At 35.6% G+C, this 19,567-nt stretch overlaps 1 protein-coding gene across 1 annotated transcript in view; it reads right to left on the bottom strand.

Moving 5' to 3' along the window:
• Positions 1-17,101, bottom strand: part of KIAA0408 (KIAA0408 ortholog) — a 30,877-nt gene extending 13,776 nt beyond the window's left edge. Inside the window, exons 1-5 of the mRNA XM_053710708.1 lie at positions 16,500-17,101; positions 12,893-13,057; positions 5,183-5,434; positions 1,916-2,236; positions 1,750-1,829 (exon numbers count right to left, since the gene is read on the bottom strand). Coding sequence (XP_053566683.1) covers positions 1,750-1,829; positions 1,916-2,236; positions 5,183-5,434; positions 12,893-13,057; positions 16,500-16,793 — 1,112 coding nt within the window. The 5' untranslated portion in view covers positions 16,794-17,101. The remainder of the gene's footprint in view (positions 1-1,749; positions 1,830-1,915; positions 2,237-5,182; positions 5,435-12,892; positions 13,058-16,499) is intronic.
• Between the last annotated feature and the right edge of the window lie 2,466 nt (positions 17,102-19,567).

Genomic DNA, 19,567 nt, shown 5'->3' with positions numbered 1-19,567 from the left:
CATATCATATATATAAAACTAGTCCTAAAGCCCGTTCACACGGGCCATTTTTTGCAGTACAGTGGTCCCACCCCTTGCACTCTCTCTCCCCCCTCTCTTTTGCGCTCTCTCTCTCTCTCACCCTCTCTTTTGCGCTCTCTCTCTCCCTCTCTTTTGCGCTCTCTCTCTCCCCCTCTCTTTTGCGCTTCTCTCTCCCCCTCTCTTTTGCGCTCTCTCTCTCCCCCTTTCTTTTGCGCTCTCTCTCTCCCCTCTCTTTTGCGCTCTCTCTCTCCCCCTCTCTTTTGCGCTCTCTCTCTCTCTCCCCTTCTCTTTTGCGCTCTCTCTCTCCCCCTCTCTTTTGCGCTCTCTCTCTCCCCCTCTCTTTTGTGCTCTCTCTCTCCCCCTCTCTTTTGTGCTCTCTCTCTCCCCCATCTCTTTTGCGCTCTCTCTCCCCCATCTCTTTTGCGCTCTCTATCTCCCCATCTCTTTTGTGCTCTCTCTCTCTCCCTCCTCTTTTGCTCTCTCTCTCTCTCTCTCCCCCCCTCTCTTTTGCTCTCTCTCTCTCTCTCCCCCTCTCTTTTGCTCTCTCCCCCCTCTCTTTTGCGTGCTCTCGCCCCCTCTTTTTTGTGCGCTCTCTCTCCCCCTCTCTTTTGCGCTCTCTCTCTCCCCCTCTTTTGCGCTCTCCCTCTCCCCCTCTCTTTTGCACTCTCCCCCCTCTCTTTTGCGCTCTCTCTCCCCCGTCTCTTTTGCGCTCTCTCTCCCCCTCTCTTTTGCTTTCTCTCTCCCCGGCCACACCCCTGCTCACGCCCGGTCACGCCCACTTCTGCCGCAGATCAGCTAGGGAGTAGGACTCAAAGGCCAGGTGTGTTTGTACTCGTGCTGTCTCTACTGCGCATGGCAGTTTCGGACAAACACACTTGGCCTTTTATATAATAGGATAATATCCCTCTGCATATATTTAAAATTACAGCATGCTTGTTTAGAAATGATAAAAAGATAATCACCACAGAATAAATCAATAGAAGAGAATCAATACAATCTATTATCAAAAATGCTCCTTAAAGCATCCTGGCTTTTTGGCTGATGATGAAAGAAATATCAAGGATATTAGTAGAAAAACACCATCTTAAATGTACATGCTGGATATTAATTACATATCTTTATTCCACTACAGACATTGTTGATATCGTTATGTATGTTAACTTTCATAAATGTTCATAACATACAATGAGAAAACCTAGGGACAGTAAATGCAAAAAATAATGTTACATAATTCTGCACATAGTGCAGAATTATGTAATATTATCTTAGCGACAGGTTTAAAAATCTAAAGATTTTAGAGATTTTACCCATCAAAGTTAAACTTACCTGGTCTCCTCTCCGGGCTCTTCTGATCGGGTCTTCTTTTTCAAAAGTGCTTCCTGGGCGCGCTGACTAATCACAGCTTGCCCGATCACGCTATTGAACTGAATGTAGAGTGCTCCCGCTACCAGACCAGAGTGGGAGCATGCTACATCCAGTTCAATATCACGATCGGGCGTGCTGTTATTAGACAGCGCGCCCGCAAAGTGCTTTTGAAAAAGAAGACACAATCAGAAGATCCTGGAGAGTAGACCAGGTAAGTGCAACTTTTAGGGGTAAAAATCTCTAAAATCTTTAGATTTTTAAACCTGTCGCTACGATAATGTTTTATAATTCTGCACTATATGCAGAATTATGTAACATTATTTTTTGCATTTACTGTCCCTTCAAGTTACAATCAAAAAGTACCTTTTGCAAGTTGATTTCTCACGTATCTCTTCTTGATATTTACATAGTTCCTCGCTGACTCTGGCAATCTCTCTTAGAGCCTGCAGAGACATAGACAGTTGTATTGCAGTCACTCTCTATTACATAGCATTACCCTTTAACTGAAATAAAGAGCTGAGATACTCACATCATTCAGGGTGTCATTTTCTGTCTTGGACATTTTTTGAACAAGGTCTTTTTCAGATTCCAGTTTGAGAACATTGTGTTTCTGGCAAATTATCTCTAACCCATGCGACTTCATATCAGTTGAATTAAGACATTGAGCAGAAAGTTGTCTGTTTGCATTCAGCAGATGGTTCACTGTGTTTTGTTTCTCAATTTGTCTTGCTGTGTCACCTGCTACACTGGTCTCAGGATAAGATATTGACATTGGCCCCCTTTTTCTCTGGTTTCCTTCTTCATTTTCATTTAATCTGTTTTCCCTTCTTAATTTCACCTCCTGATACAGCTGTAAAAAGAACATATATATATATATATATAGATATAGATATATACTTGTAGCTTGCTAGAAATGCTATAAATCCAAACATATTTAGAATAAAATCTCCCAGGTTTACTGCAGTTAAAATAGCAGACTTAATACACACAAATTATTAAAATAAAAATAAAATATCTTCAATCTCAAATTTGTTACATTTCAGCACAATTGTTTTACACACATCTCCAGTTTCACCAGAGGGACCTGATAACTGTTTTTCTTTTAACAAATAACAAAATAATGAAACTATTATATTAAAGAGTGGGTGGCTTGAGCTATGTACACCTTGTGTTGTAGAACACAATGCAAATTTAAATGGACAAACTTTCCAGGCATTTTTTTACATAGTTGAATATATTCATTTTAAACAAATGAATAACAGGTTTTGTTTTCCTTTTCTTTTTTTCTTTAGAAACAAAGCTGTATTTTATTTAGTATACATTGTAGCATATAACTACATAAAAAGAAATATAAACGTTTCCTAGTTGTTAAAGGGGCAGGAAACTCCAAGATTCTCTTTCATGTTTTAGATAGAACATACAATTTTAAACAACTTTCCATTTTACTTTAATTATCAAATTTCCTTAATTCTCTTGTTATCCTTTGCTAAAGGAAAAACATTACACTACTGGCAGCTAGATGAACACATCTAGTTAGCCAATCACACAAGACAAATGTGTGCTGGCACCAATCAGCAGCTAGTTCCCACTAGTGTAGGATATGTACATATTCTTTTTCAACAAGGGATACCAAGAGAACGCAGCACATTTGAAAATAGAATTGAATAAAAAAGTGTTTTAAAATTACATGCTGAATCATGCAAGTTTAATTCTGACTATCTTGCTAAACATACTGAAGGATAAGTAAGTAAGGGCCTGATTTATCTAACATTCACCACTGACACTCTCAGGGGCAGTGTTGCCCTCAGTGATTTAATATAAAAAAATATTTGAAAAGAAAAAAAATTTGGCTCCTATTGAAAGTAATGGAACTTGTTGGAAAGGGAAACTTAGCTGGGGATGAAAATATATTAAATCCTGCAGCAAATATAAATCAGATTACTTTGCTTTCAGTGCATAGTATCCTACAATCATGGGGTATATTTATTAAAGTGCGAGCGGTCATGACACAATGTAGCGTATCATGTCCGCCGCACATCGATAAATGCCGACAGCATACTGCTGGTGCAATGCTGCCCCCTGCAGATTTGCGCCCAATCGGCCGCTAGCAGGGGGTGTCAATCAACCCAATCGTATTCGATCGGGCTGATTTCTGTCCGCGGCCTCAGTTCAGGCGGACAAGTTATGGAGCAGCGATCTTTATGCTTCATAACTTCCATACGAAGCTTGATAAATCGGCCTCTATATGTTTTCTATTCGGGTATTAAGAGGTTTGCCTATTTTGACACAATCTCACCACCTTTAATATAGATCTGCAGGAGCAAAATGTTTAGAGAATACAGCAGACCTTGCAGAAAACTTACAGCTATGCCCATGCAATGCCCCTGTTCAGTCACTAGCAGAGGTGGGGCAACTCATTTTATAATACAGAAATTAATTCCATATTATAAGTACAATTTTTACAATATTTTTGAATTTATGATTTCTACTGCGAGCATTAGATATGATTATTTCCTGTGTTATGTCAATAAAATTTGCAGAACTATATGTTTTATTTATATGTGATTAAACAATACATTTTTTTACTGTACGTTTTTATTTCAATACCTCATTAATTTGTTTCATACAATTTTGAAATTATTTCTTTTGTGAGGTAAAATGTAATGTATGCTTCTCCTCATATTAAATGGACAGTAAAGTTAAAAAAAAATATTTCATGATTCAGAAAGAGTATGCAATTTTAAACTACTTTCCAATGTATTTATATTATCTAATTTGCGTCATTCTCTTGATATCCTTTGTTGAAAAGAATACCTAGGTAAACTCAGGAGCAGCAATGCACTACTGGCCCTAAGTGTGTATGTGTGTGTGAATGTCATTACCTGCAGAGGTTGTTTTAACCATATATGACAATGTATTTGCTTCTCCTATAGCATTGTTTCTCAACCGCCTGTTGTGGGTACTTGAGGACCGCAGTGCCTTTACACTGCGGTCTATGGGAAACTGCGGGTTCCCTGTAAATATATATGTGTATATGCTTATATACATATACATTTATGAGTTAACACATGTGTATACACATATAAACACATACATATTTATGTATATATTCATATACATATATAGTTAAATCTGCTGCCCATCACTGAGCGACTTCCCCCCTTCGCTACGCTGGGGTCTCATGCTGTGATTCATGGCATGGGAACTAGGCTCCCATTGGAGAATATGGAAGCGTGCTCTAGTGAGCGCTAAGATTCCATGCAATGCGAACGCAAGGTCGTTTGCATGGCACCTAACTTGAAATACCAGCAAAAATCAATACTTTGTATCTCCACTTGTAATCTGGCCTTAAATCGGGTAAAAGGGAAAATTAGCTTAAAAATTCATTTTATAGTAACAAGTATTAAAGGGGCAGTCTAGTCAAAATTAAACTTTCATGATTCAGATAGGGCATGTAATTTTAAACAACTTTCCAATTTACTTCCATTATCTAATTTGCTCAATTCTTTAGATATCCTTTGTTGAAGAAATAGCAATGCACATGTGTGAGCCAATCACACAAGGCCTCTATGTGCAGCAACCAATAAGCAGCTACTGAGCATATCTAGATATGCTTTTCAGCAAGTGATATCAAGAGAATGAAGCAAATGAGATAATCGAAGTAAATGAGAAAGTTGTTTAAAATGACATGCTCTTTCTAAATCACGAAAGAAAAAATGTGGGTTTCATGTCCCTTTAAAGTCATTTATCATAAAACATTAGCAATCTCATATACAATATAATCCCAATGAGGTACCTCTTCAATTTTCTTTTGCATTATCTTCCATTGACATTCCCACTCTTTCCTTTCACTATCAAATCTTTCCAATAACTCCATCTTTTCCACTTTCCAATTCCTTTCATTATTCTCTAGCTGTCTCCTGAGTTCCATAGCAGCAGCGTGAGTGTCTTCCAGTAGTCGCTTTTGATCCTTTTTTTCCTCTCTGTGTGCTTCCTTTAGGCTTGAAAATGTTCTATCAGTACATGGCTTTACAGCATAGGCTTCTTCCTATAATAAAATGAGAGCAAATCTAATTATTAACACCTAGCTTCAATATACAATATATGTAGATGAGAAAAAGAGGGGGTACCCATATAAGCATTATGCTACAGCAAAGACAATATTGGTGTTTGTGTTTCCCATAACTTTATTTTCTAGCATTCTGAGATGTGCAAGTCTGACAACAGAAAATTATGTTAAATAAATTTAGAGAATGGACTGAACTGGAATAATACAGCTAACACATTTTCTATTATATATAGATACAGATATATACTAAATGTGCTAACATTTCATCATACAATCATTTTTTTTAGGTTCACCAAACTCTTTTATTTCTCCTATAGCTACATGTCTAATATGGGTTTAAGCCATATGGCCTCTCTGTCAAAATTTCCCCTTAGGCTTTGGACTGGTTCCACCTTAGTGGTCAACTCAACCCCCCCCATATATAATTCTCACAAGTAAGGAATTATTTGACATCCCATGTGTGCCAGTATACACGCAGAAAAGTGATCTTATCACTGTTTGATTTAATGGTTTAAGCCTTTTGTGTTAACAACAAATATAAAATCAGTTACTAACCCGTAGCTGCCAGTAACAGTTATAGGTCAATGTTTTCAACACTTTAATGCCAGTCTGGTGTTAGCCATATTAAAATAGCTGCTGTCAAGTTATACAGTTGTATGTGTAAATACTCAGCTAAAACTCTGCACAACCTCCAGATACAATTAAAAAAAAGTTGTAATTAAGACTTTTCATTAGAATTTTCTGGCTTTTTAAGGTTTTAGTGAAACTTTTACGTCTGACATTAATGAACCTCTTTTTGGCCACAAATGTATTTTTTACATTTATTTCAATATATGAGTATATTATATTCATGGTCTTGAATATTACAAATATTTCACTACTTTTGTAACCAAATAACTCAGCAAGTAGTGATTGGATTTAGGTGATATAAAATGCACAAGATGCCAATCTTAAACATTGATTTGCAAAAGTCTATGGCTAGCTACTTGGCATTTTAAGCTATGCCTGGTATTAACGTTTGTTACAGTATAAAATGGGGACCAACAAAAATTTTGTCTAAACATTTTGAAAACAATGAAATAAATTTACTCCAAATTAGGCAGTTTTGTAATAATTGCAATCACTACTAAACTAACAAATTTCAGCTAATTGTATGAAAAATCAGGCTTCTATAGCAAACCCCCATAAACCTAAACTATGGAGGCACTAACATATATGTAAATTATTTGTCAAATAGCTAATTACTTTGTATTAACTTTTTCTATAATATTTTAGTTATGATTGCCACTAATATCTTCCTGACACTAAGGCTACCCATCATATTTACATGTAAGGATTATAAATTGAAAATAATGGCTCTTGAACTCATAATATTTATGATTTAATACTCATGTCTGCCAGTAATACGCATACCTACAGTGCTCTTCTATTGCATGCAAAGTTAAGTTGTAGCATGACATTATTTCTCTAGAGACAATGTCACACGCAGCAAATACCAATGACAAGTGCAGTAGCTTTGACAGGATTCCAAGCAAATGCTGTCACACTGTCCAAGTCTATCCTCCCAACAAGGAGTGGAAATAAGTACATTATAAAAGGAGCCAGACATATTTTTTTTAGTCAGGGAACAAAAGTCATTTATATACATCACTAATTGAATTGTCATAACCTTCAGCTGAGGGTGTAATATTTTGACTAGACATGTGCGTGTTGTTTCGTTCTGAATCGAAATTTAGACAAATTTGTCAAATTCGGAGCTTTGGATCGATTCAAATTTCTGAATTACCCTAGCAACTAAACTAAACTAATCCGAATGCATTTGTAACAAATAAATCCGAATTAGTTTGGATTTATTTGTTACATTCGAATGGCCACGGACTAATCACAATTACACTACTATTGTACAGTATATTAGGTTATATCACTCTGCTAGCTCTATGCAGGGCATATTATGTAGCTGGTACCTGTGAGGTTGGTACTTAGGTGGGATGTGCTGTGTATTACACTAGTATTATGTACTGTATATTAGGTTATATACCTCTGCTAGCTCTGTGCATATTGTGTAGCTGGTACCTGTGAGGTTGGTACTTATGTTGATTCAGATGGGTTACACCTAATATAAAGTACATAATACTAATCTAATACACAGCACATCCCACCTAACACATACCAACCTTCTGAATTTACGAATCGAATCCGAACCGAATACATCCAAATTTATTTGAATCCGAATGAACGCGAAACTAATACTTTCGAATGCATCCGAATTTGAATCGATTCAAAAACTAAATTAGAAAAAACCCGAATCGGTCCGAAACAAATTTTTCCACCCCGCACAAGTCTAATTTTGACTAGGATGTAAGGTTTGGTACTGCTCATAAAATCACATTTTTTTTGTAACCATTCATTTTTTTAAATGTTCTAGTGATAATTACATAATAAAATTTAGATTTTACATTATTGTATTATAATAATAGATTCCTTAAGGTGTCATAAGTATATAAAATAAATCAGGGTTTCCGTGAATTTCAAATGTATGCCAACATTGTTGTTAAAGGGACACGGTACTCAAAACTTTTTTATCATTTATATTAAATTAGCAACATTTACAATTTTTTTCCGAAAAAGTTTTAGAATGCACAAATCAGATAACTTAATTGGCTTATAATGTGTATGTATGTGTATAATATAAAGTGACAGTGATTTACTTACAGTAGCTAAATGAATGGCAATGATTCATATATAGTTAATGCAGAAGTAAGCAAGGTCAGAAAAGGTTTAAAATGATTATCAAAATGCAGTATATAAAAATGTAAACTTTTACAAGAAAAAGTTTCTCTTGTTGGGCAGCAAGTTAGTAAAAGAGAGAAAGACAAAGTTTGTCTGTCTCATCACCTGAAAGTTTGTCTGTCTCATGCGAAAGCAATATTTGCGCTTAACTTAGTAATACCAGCGCATGCAAATGTGCGCTGGGACTAAAAGTGAAGTGCAATGTGAACGAGACCTTGTGTTCGCATTGCACGTGAGCATTGCACTCACAAGAGCGCACTTCTATAGGCTCCAATGGGATCCTTGTTCTCATGCCGTGAGGCACGGCATGGGAACTAAAGCAGGGAAGGGGGTAAGTTGCGCAGCGATGGCCAGCAGATATAAATATACTGTATATATATACATTTCTGTGTTAATATGTGTATATACACATATTAACACATAAATATATATGTATATAAGCATAAACAGATCTCTGCAGTTGAATTCCTTCAGCTTGAACTCCTACAAGTTTGGAATTTACATGCCCCGCTGCGTAATGCGAGTATAAAAGGAGCACACTTGAATTGGATCACAGCTGACCTCTTTCAAATGTACCAGTTTCGGGATTCATTGTGCTCAAAGTTTAAGCATACCGGCTCTATGAACGATCACTGTGTATAAAGACAATGGCAAAATATATGCACTAAACAAACAAAACTGGTCAAGGTCCAATATTTCTGTGAAAATCTGAACAATAACATATCAAACCCTAGAAAGTTTTGGAAAATCATAAATAACTTACACACTCCACCAATCCACTCCCAAGCCTCCACTGTCAAAGTGGACAACCAAACCCTGCAACTTCCCTTAGAAGTAGCAAATGCCTTTAACAATTATTTTGTTGGATGTTCCACCACCCTGATTGACAAACTAATAAATGACATGCATCCTGAAACTACAAATGTGGATCAGGCCCCTCTAAATCTGCAAACCCCAATATAGAGAAGTTAAATTTTAGACCTGTACCCATCAGTGTCGTTAAGAAACACCTTAATAATCTAAAAATGAAAAACCAGTCTGGACCTGATAAAATCCCAGCAATGCTGTTGAAGCTCAGTGCGCCGGCAATTGCTAAACCTGTCACAACCCTAATTAACGAATCCTTGGTGTCTGAATACATACCCAAACTTTGGAAGACTGCAAGAGTAGTGCCTATCCATAAAAGTGGTGACATAACCTTGGTTTCTAATTATCCCCCAATATCATTGCTCCCAGTATTTTCAAAAATCTTAGAAAAGTGCGTCCATATGCAACTATGTGAGTATTACCAACAATATAACTATCTGATCCCTGATCAATCAGGTTTTCACCCGAACCACTCCACTACTACTGCCCTCCTAAAAGTTTGCAACAACATCCAAACTGGCATGGAACAAGGTGACCTAACTGGAGCTAATTTTCCTTGATTTTGCAAAGGCCTTTGACATAGTAGACCACAACATACTACTGTTCAAACTAACAAACTCAGGTATTGGTGATCGTCCGCTAACCTGGTTTCGATCATATGTATCGAATTCATCACAATATGTCTCCATTTCTGACAGCGACTCCCTCCCTCTCCCAGTGACGTGTGGTGTTCCCCAAGGTTCCATTCTTGGCCCCCTACTATTCACATTATTTATAAATGATCTGCCAAATGTCTGCAAATACTCAACTGTACACATGTATGCAGACGACATGGTAATCTATGCAAGCAAATCCGATCTGCCGCAGCTTGAGGCAGAGCTCCAAGACCAGTTCACAGAGGTAGAAAAGTGGATCTCGAAAAACAAACTCTTCCTAAACATTGACAAAACTGTCACAATGATCTTTAGAAAGGTACCTAAAATATACAAACTACAAAATTCCCATCTACACATCAAAAAAAAAAATCAAATTGCACACTGACCACAGTCCACTCTTTCAAATACTTGGGTATGTTGTTAGACCCCAATCTATCTTTTGGCCTCCACATAGAAAAACTTGCATCTAAACTCTATCAAAAACTTGGTGCCCTGTACAGAAACAAATCCTGCCTCAGCCCTACAGTAAAGGAAAAGATTGTACAGCAAATGCTGATGCCGATCATGGATTATGGGGATGTAGTATATGCACCTGCACCGCAAACTCACCTTAATAAACTTAATACATTATATAACTCGTTCTGCCGCTTTGCGCTACAATGTAACTACAGGACCCACCATTGTGACATGCTAAAAGAACTAAACTGGATGTCGCTGGAATTCAGACCAATCCTCCATCTTTCCAGCCTTGTGTTTAAGAGCTTTTCTGGGAAGCTCCCACCCTACCTGAGCAGAATGCTCTCCCCTGCTATTCCCACCTCCTATAACCTCCGATCCAGTACAAGCACATTATTTAGCTTGCCTCAATACAAAAAAAAAAGCAGCTCGATCCTCCTTTTCCTACAGAGCACCACAATTATTTAATAACCTCCTGCACACTTTCAAACCTTTCCCAAGCCAAAAATCATTTAAGCGATACCACTCTACATATCTCAAAACAGAATGCACCTGTCATGGTTGATTATATATTTCCTACCTGTTGTATGTTAAATTTTGCATATATTGTGTATTATTATTGTTTTTGTATTTTATTGTACCCTATTGTAACAATGCAATGTTTTGTGGTCCCAGGACATACTTGAAAACAAGAGAAATCTCAATGTATCCTTCCTGGTAAAATATTTTCTAAATAAATAATTACTGGGAACAAACAGTCCCCATAGCCTGCAAGGTAAAAGCACTTTTTGGCCTTTTCTGCCGCACACCCGCCAACTTTCAACCCTCATAATGGATTCTTGCAGTAATTTTATTAAAAAATTAAAATGCTACAATTTGTATTTTTTTAATAAACTACACACCACTGTATTTTGGGGCCAATTGGGGGACATTTATAAAAATTAACCAGAGATCTGACCTCGGGTTAATTTTATGAATGCTGGTTTATAATGGCTGATTATTTATTGCACGCCTGTAAACGGGTGAATTTGCCCGTTTGCGTGCACGCGATAAATTAGCGCTCCACTTTTAATATAGCCTAATATAATTTATAAAATACATGCACATCCATGGCATATGATCTACTCACTCAAATAACTAAATATCACATATTTTGAAAACAAAATCTATATGTTAGTATACAGAAGATTTAAAATACACATCTGAAGTATCTAAACCAACATTCACATTTTAAGTTAATATTTTAAATTGAATGCATTCTGTATGCAACACTTGTCTCTATTGAACCATTTAAAGGGACATTAAACACTTTGAGATATATATATATACTGTATATATATATATATATATATATATATATATATATATATATATATATATATATATATATACACACACACAGTATATATATAAATAAAACTCTGCCATATACTTTCATTATTTATTTTGTCCCACTTTCCAGTAAATCAATTCTGTAATTGTGAGCTTTTTAGTTCCTGTTAGAAGTGCAGAACACTATTATATTCCACACAGCCATTTGCTGACACTCTAGTGACCTATTTATAACTTTCCCCGATTGTCCACAGCAGAGAAGGTAACCTAAGTTACAACATGGCAGCTCCCATTGCTTTATAGACACTAAAACTTTACACTTATTTTGTCAATATTTGGACAGCTAATACAAATTATAAAAATATATCTACATGTTATTCACAGACTAATATTTTCTTTGAATGCATCATTCTAGCTAGCATTTGTTTAGTGTTTAATGTCCCTTTAAAGGACCAGTAAAAACAGTAGGTTTGCATTATCAACAAATGCATGATAAAAAAGACTAAGCAATAGCACTTAGGGGTCGATTTATTAAAGTACGAGTGGACATTATACAATGTAGTGTATCATGTCCGCTGCACATCGATAAATGCCGACAGTATACGCTTTTGGCATTTATCATTGTGCAATGCTGCCCCCTGCAGATTTGCGGCCAATCGGCTGCTAGCAGGGGGGTCAATCAACCCGATCGTATAGGATCAGGTGGATTGATGTCCGCAGCCTTAGAGCAGGCGGACCAGTTATGGAGCAGCGGTCTTTAGTTTCATTTCGACTTTAGTATCCCTTTAAAGGGACACTGAACCCAAATTTTTTACTTTGTGATTCAGATAGAGCATTACATTTTAAGCAACTTTCTAATTTACTCTTATTATCAATTTTTCTTCATTCTCTTGGAATCTTTATTTAAAATGCAAGAATGTAAGTTTAGATGCAGACCTAGGTTGTCCTTGCTGATTGGTAGATAAATTCATCCACCAATCAAAAACTGCTGTCCAGAGTTCTGAACCAAGAAAAAAAGCTTAGGTGCCTTCTTTTTTATATAAAGATAGCAAGAGAACGAAGAAACATTGATAATAGGAGTAAATTAGAAAGTTGCTTAAAATTGCATGCTCTATCTGAATCACGAAATACATTTTTTGGGTTCAGTGTACCTTTAAGTGAAAGATACATTTCATCACCCTGCTAAAATGAATTAAAATACCTAGATTAGTTAGATTAGTTTTCTAGGCTCCATGCCTTTGCAGGTTCAGCAGGGTATTTTGATTACACTCACAATCTGTAGCTTTTTATTTTGGATGACTGTTTCCTAAAAAATATTTCCTTTTGTTTACTGTACCTGGGAGGTATAATTAAATTCAGTCCTTTGAATGTCCCACGCACATCTATCATTTAAAAACTGCAGCAGAACATCAGTCCATTTTTTTTCTTCTTTTCTCTGTTCGGTCTGAATTATTTCCAAAATGGTTTTCAGCTCCAGCAAAATTCCTCTGTACTCACCTGCCTGTGAAATAAAAAATATTTATGTGATGGAATATTGTTATGCACACAAAGTACACAGAATTCCAAAGATGGAATAAATCTGCTATTACATTGAAGAAAGCCAAGACTCTAATCTTCATATGGAAAAAATCCAGCCTAATAGTTTAGCACGTTCCGAAAAAGATGTTGCTGAAGAAAAATCAAAGGAACGCTTAAAGGAAATAATAATCATATAATTGTGAGTCAACCCTGCTTGAAATTTAATTTAGTTAATGGTTCTATGTAATTCTTAGATCTTAAAAAATAAAAACATGCAGAAAGTCAAATGTTTTCATTTACAGATATTTTTTGCTAGTTTCTCCTATATTAGACCTCACAAACTGTACAGCACATCTGTGTAAGACAGTTCCAAATTATTATTATTTTTCAAAATGCAAATGTAGTTTAAAGAGCACATCTGTTATAGATCATACAATTATATATATATATATATATTGGTAGGAAGAGTGGTATTAAGGCGCACTGTTCACAGAAATATAGTACTAACCAATATATTATTAATAATGGTTTCAGAGTGTTTAGTGTGCTGCAAGGTTCAAAGTATTTCAATATAAATACTTCAATGCAAAAGAGATATTTTTTTCCTTGTATCACTATTAAGGTACTAATAATTCACTTGATATGACATCATAAAGTGCACAAAGTTCATAAAATTCACAGGTATTTTCAGTCCCAAAACTTTGTGCACTTTATGATGTCATATCAAGTAAAAATATCTCTTTTGCATAGAAGTATTTATATTGAAATACTTTGAACCTTGCAGCACACTAAACACTCTGAAACCATTATTAATAATATATTGGTTAGTACTATATTTCTGTGAACAGTGCGCCTTAATACCACTCTTCCTACCAATAGTTTTCTCTACTAATTGAAATAGGACAGTGCAGGGTGGGGACCATGCAATTGCCTTTATTTCAGGTATAAGGGCAGCCAGTTCATTCATCCGCATAACAAATCACATACCTCTCGGGGGGGACACTTAGCGCTGAATTACTATTTGCTCTCTTTTTTTACACTATATATATATATATATATATATATATATATATATATATATAAATAATTATCTAATAGAATTATTTAAGCACAGATAATAATTCATTGTTTTTTGTATATTTTGTGTTATATTTTTGCAAAGTCAATGCATATGCAAAATGTTTTTTAAGACTTGTTATATAAATAATGATGTATTAAAAGAACATATATATTTTTGCTTCTAACAGTGTTTTCAAAATGTTTGACTTTTTGTTTTTATGCTTGCAAAGTTGTATCCCTATCCACTAGCAGACCTATAGCAGTCTTTTTTAACCAGTGAATAAGTGATACTTCAGTACACTGTGCACAAACATGTATTTCCTGTAAGTGTTAGCATCAATTATAACAGCTTGAACTGAACAATTTTTCATCCTTAAAATATTATTGATACATTTGTTTCTTATTTACACACATTATATATTTTGTATATCTTTTTTTTTTTTGGGGGGGAGGGGGGGTTAATGTTCATTTAAGTCAAAACCATGCATGTTTACACTAAAAACACTACACCAAGTTAAAATATATATTTATTAAGTATTTCCATTGTTTCCTCTTTTAAAGTAAAATATAGCATGCTTTAAAATTACTAGCAGAGCAAAAATTGTATTATAGAAAAAAAAAACCATAATCAAAACCATTCACTGAAACACATTTAATGAGACTCCAGTTTTTCACTGTAACTTCACATATTTTCAAAATATTTCCAATAATTGCATAAGCTTTGGCTAGTACAGTTCAAAGAAGAATTTGTCACCTTAGAAGCTTGGACAGTTTTACTTGGATGAAGTCATTATGGAAACACTCATGTTTTCAGTAAATTAATTTCAATTGTTTAAAAAAAAAAAAAAAAGTTTATTTTGAGGAATTGCACATTACAATTTTGTTTGATATTGTCAGAATTTTTTTCAGTACAGTCTGCAATTTAAATAAAATTGTAGCTAGTATAAGTAATATAAAACAGTCAGGGTTTAGGCAAAGATTGTTCTAGAATATAAAATGAGGGGGTACAAAAATGTCATTGCAAAGCTAAATTTCAATTGTGTAAGGTATAATTTTGTATGCACCTCCTCAGAACTGCCGCTGGAATCAGGGATTCTCATTTTGGTTATCTGTGTCACGGAATTTGCTTGGGTTTGTTGCACAGGCAATTTGTGCTTTATTGTTATTTTTTAAGTAAGGTAATATGTTAAATACAGAGTATATTAAAATGTTAGTTGATTGAGTTGAACATTTAAAGAAATACTATACAGATATTTATTTTTCCCCCTTCTTTTGTTATGAAGTAGAAGCTATGGTGATGTGTAACTTTAGTTTATACAAACAACTCAAGGCTGTCACAAGGTAAACAAGGTTGAGGACCGTTATAAGTGTTTAATTAATTTAATTTTGGAAATGATTGGTGATTTCAAAATATCAGCAACATTGCTAGTTCCAGGGAATACTACTTCATGCATAGCATTTGCAAACTAAAACGGTCATTATTTTTCTCACAATAGTGAAAACCTTACATTTATTCTTTTTAAAACAAGCTCCAAATTTTTTTCATGGAACTGTTTAAACATACTGGAAATGTTGTGTTTATTTATTTATTTATTTTTTTTGGGGGGGTGGTGGTGGAAAAAGTTGTTAAGGCTTTTTATTTTTTATGTTTTAGGAAGTGTATGTATGTGCACAAATTGTCTGCTTGATTGAAGCACATTGGATGATAAAGAAAAACTCCCACAGCTATATCAATGGCCAGGGTACATACAAAAAAAAATCTATTTAGTTTTCTTCTTGGCAATACCTGTTAAATAAATATTGTAATTACATTTTTTTAGCATGTTAATATATATTAAATAAATAATGAAATAAATCAATAAACATTGTAATACAATGTAAAATGTCCTTTTTTAGATTCAATAAAGAAAAAAAGGACTTTAGTGTGCCTTTAAATAGAGCCCACTTTTGTACCAGTATGGTATATTCTAATATATACACCAATGATTTCTAAATAACATATCAAAAAGTTCAAAACATTATGTTTAAAAGGGGAGAAATAATATCTGTTTAAGCACAATATTTTGTTATTAGTGCAGATTGGCTTATGAGTCTCAATATACATAGCCACTTGGAAAGAAACATTAGCACCTTATTGTATTAAAAAGACGTTCATCTGCATGTAATACTTTAGCTATCATAAAATTTTAGTCTGTTTTTCGCTTTTACAGTTATTTGGCACAAATGCTTTTGCAACCATAGATACTAATAAACACACACACAGAACCGTATTTATAATTAGATGATAGGTCACATGCAAAAAAACCCATAAAGAAATACAAACATGACTCTGAAACAAGTCATGTCATTTCCCATGATGCATTTACTTTTATCTCTCTGATTTCTTTCTTCAATGACTCTTTCTCTTTTGCCCATGCTTCTCTTTCTTTCTTGTGGTAAAGCCCAAGTTCATCAAGTTTTCTTTTTAGTTGCAACTGTAATTCATGAGTTTCTTGCTCACAGCCTTTAAAATGGGCACCACTTGTGAGTTCCGTGCCAGCTGCGTCGGTGCTACGGATTATATCTCTTACCTTACATCTGTGCTCAGACAAGTCACAGCTCTCATACCTGTGCTTGAATCCATGGCAGAACCCTGGCCTGTCCCCAATTGCATTCCACATAGTTAGATCAGACACAGCAGATGGAAATTCTCCCTACGCCCCCCCATGTTGTCGCCTTTCCCCCTCTAGGTGTAAACACCCCTCATCAGTTCCAGCCATCGCTTCCTTTTCAATCACGGGTCGCTGGCATCAGTAATGTGTTGATGTATCTATTTTTCCATTTGTCTTTAGCAAGGTCATTGGGAGGCAGCAATCAATTTTCCATCAATTATCTATTTGGTGCTGGCAACAAACTGTGTCCCAAGGCACATAACATGTCCGTGGTTCACAATAGCGTTCCTACATTATAACTTTCTAACCACTTCAAGCAGAGAAAAGAGTATAAAATCAAGTTGAGGTCTGTGCAAGTTCTAAATCTGTGCTGCTTTGACGTCAGTACAGGGATGTTATTTTTATCTAGGTAGACTCTGTGGTATGTCTTTCAGTATAAACACATATACGTATATGACTACAGAAGATCATAAACAATATAAGTCAATATGAATTACAGTGAACTAACTGTTCTTTTTTTCCCCCTATGCAATACATATAACTGCAAGTAAATTATATTGCTGTTATAATATACGTCATTAAAGAAAAAGTGCAATGCAGCTATGAAAACGAACTAGTGTCATATTCATTACAGTGCTTGTTAATAATTCCTTGTTAATAAATCACTGCCCCAAACATTGGCTGAACAGCTGCAGCCTCTCTGGAGAGTATAGCCTGTGTCTTGGCAGCTAAGATTTCATTTAAGCTACACAGAAACTCAAGCACACATACGCTGAACTATATAGTCTCAAAATATTAAGAAACATATTTAAAAACATCTGTAAAAACCTACCTTTTGGGTATTAGTGCAATTCTCGGCGATAATTATTTCTGATACTCAATAAGTAGCGCAAGCAATTTGATGTAAAGGATTTTGGAGAGACGAAAATCTAGCAGCGTCAGTTGCTGTACAGAATCTGTGTAAAACTCTTCCAGCTACAGAAGGAAAAAAACATGACAATAAAAAAAAGAAACGTTAACCTTAATGCTCTGGGAAAACTGTTTGAAAAATGCACAACTTTCAAATGCTTAGAACAAGTTCAGTTTAGCATGAACAAAGCAAGATGAGTCCTTAGTGACGTCAACTTGGGAGTGGACCATCTTAAAATCTTCACATCCAGCCCCCACTCCTGTAACTTAAGATGTGCTTGTATTCTGTGTAAACAACTCCAAGTCCAAGACATTTTTAGCCTTTATAGTGGAGCTCAGAATTTCATATAACTAAAAATGAGCTAAAGTGAAATCACATTGAGTCTGCATCAGCTGCCAAATTTAGTTCCAAGTTATATAACACGTGCCCTGTTTTTATGCCTGAGTGGAAGAATTCTGTTAAAAGCTAATAGTTAACTGGGATAAGGCATCCTTTAGAAGATTTACATTGTCTATTAAAACAATTAAGTCAAGCTAACTGAGACAGGGGCTGCCAAATTAATTTCCTTGGACTGTAAAATAGGTGTTACATAATGTAGGCAGGAAAGTCTACTAAGTGCTATAGGTGGATACTAACTCTGTTTTAAATATACAAATGAAATAAAAAATATCCAAGATGGTTATTCACTAAAGACAAGTCAGTTGCAAAGTCACCGATTACAACTGAGTAGAACTGCCAAGTCAGTTTAAAGAGATATGCAAATGAAAACAATTATTTTGTGATTAAGACACAGCAAACATTTTTAAATATGTTTTCAATTTACTTCTATTATCAAATTTGCTTTGTTTCTATGATATTCTTTGTTGAAGAGGTACCAAGGTAGGCATCTGGACCACTACATGGCAGGAAATAGTGCTGCCATCTAGTTTTCTTGCAAAACTGCTGCCATATAGTACTCCTGGAATAGGCAGGCACCTAAGCTTACATCCCTGCTTTTCAACAAAAGATACCATGAGAACAAAGAAAAACTGATAAAAGAAGAAAATAAGAAAGTTGTTTAAAATTGCATGCTCCATCTAATCATAAAAGAAGAAAAAAAATGGGTTTCATATCCTTTAAAGTCAGTTTAGCTAAAAACAAAAAACATAAATTATGCTTACCTGATAATTTTCTTTTCTTCTGATGGAAAGAGTCCACAGCTGCATTCATTACTTTTGGGAAATAAGAACCTGGCCACCAGGAGGAGGCAAAGACACCCCAGCCAAAGGCTTAAATACTCCTCCCACTCCCCTCATCCCCCAGTCATTCTGCAGAGGAACAAGGAACAGTAGAAGAAATATCAGGGTGAAAAGGTGCCAGAAGAATAAAAAAAGTACGCCCCACATAAAAAAATTACGGATGGGGAGCGGTGGACTCTTTCCATCAGAAGAAAAGAAAATTACCAGGTAAGCATAATTTATGTTTTTCTTCTTAAATGGAAAGAGTCCACAGCTGCATTCTTTACTTTTGGGAAAACAATACCCAAGCTATAGAGGACACGGAGTGCCAAGACGGGAGGGTACCATAGGCGGCCCATTCTGAGGGCACCAAGCCTGAAACCACTGCCCACAAAAAAACAGCTTCAGCCGAAGCCGAGAAAACTTTAAAAGAAAAAAGCCCCAAGGACACTGACCCGCAGGTAGTCCAGAGCCTAGCTAGAGACTGCAAAATCGGACTCAACTGAGCCAAAAGGCCTCCAGGAGACACCGTCGCCCAACAGTCGGTCCCTCACCACTCACCCCTCACTAAATAAGGGAACACCAGCCTAAACTCCCAAAGGGATAGGACCAGGAGAACCGAAGGAAAAAACAAAAAGTCACAATCCATAAAGGAA

This window comes from Bombina bombina, chromosome 4, assembly GCF_027579735.1.
Source record: "Bombina bombina isolate aBomBom1 chromosome 4, aBomBom1.pri, whole genome shotgun sequence".
Classification (NCBI taxonomy): domain Eukaryota; kingdom Metazoa; phylum Chordata; class Amphibia; order Anura; family Bombinatoridae; genus Bombina; species Bombina bombina.
The sequence above is the reverse complement of the archived record's forward strand: the minus strand, read 5'-3'. Positions and strand labels throughout refer to the sequence as shown.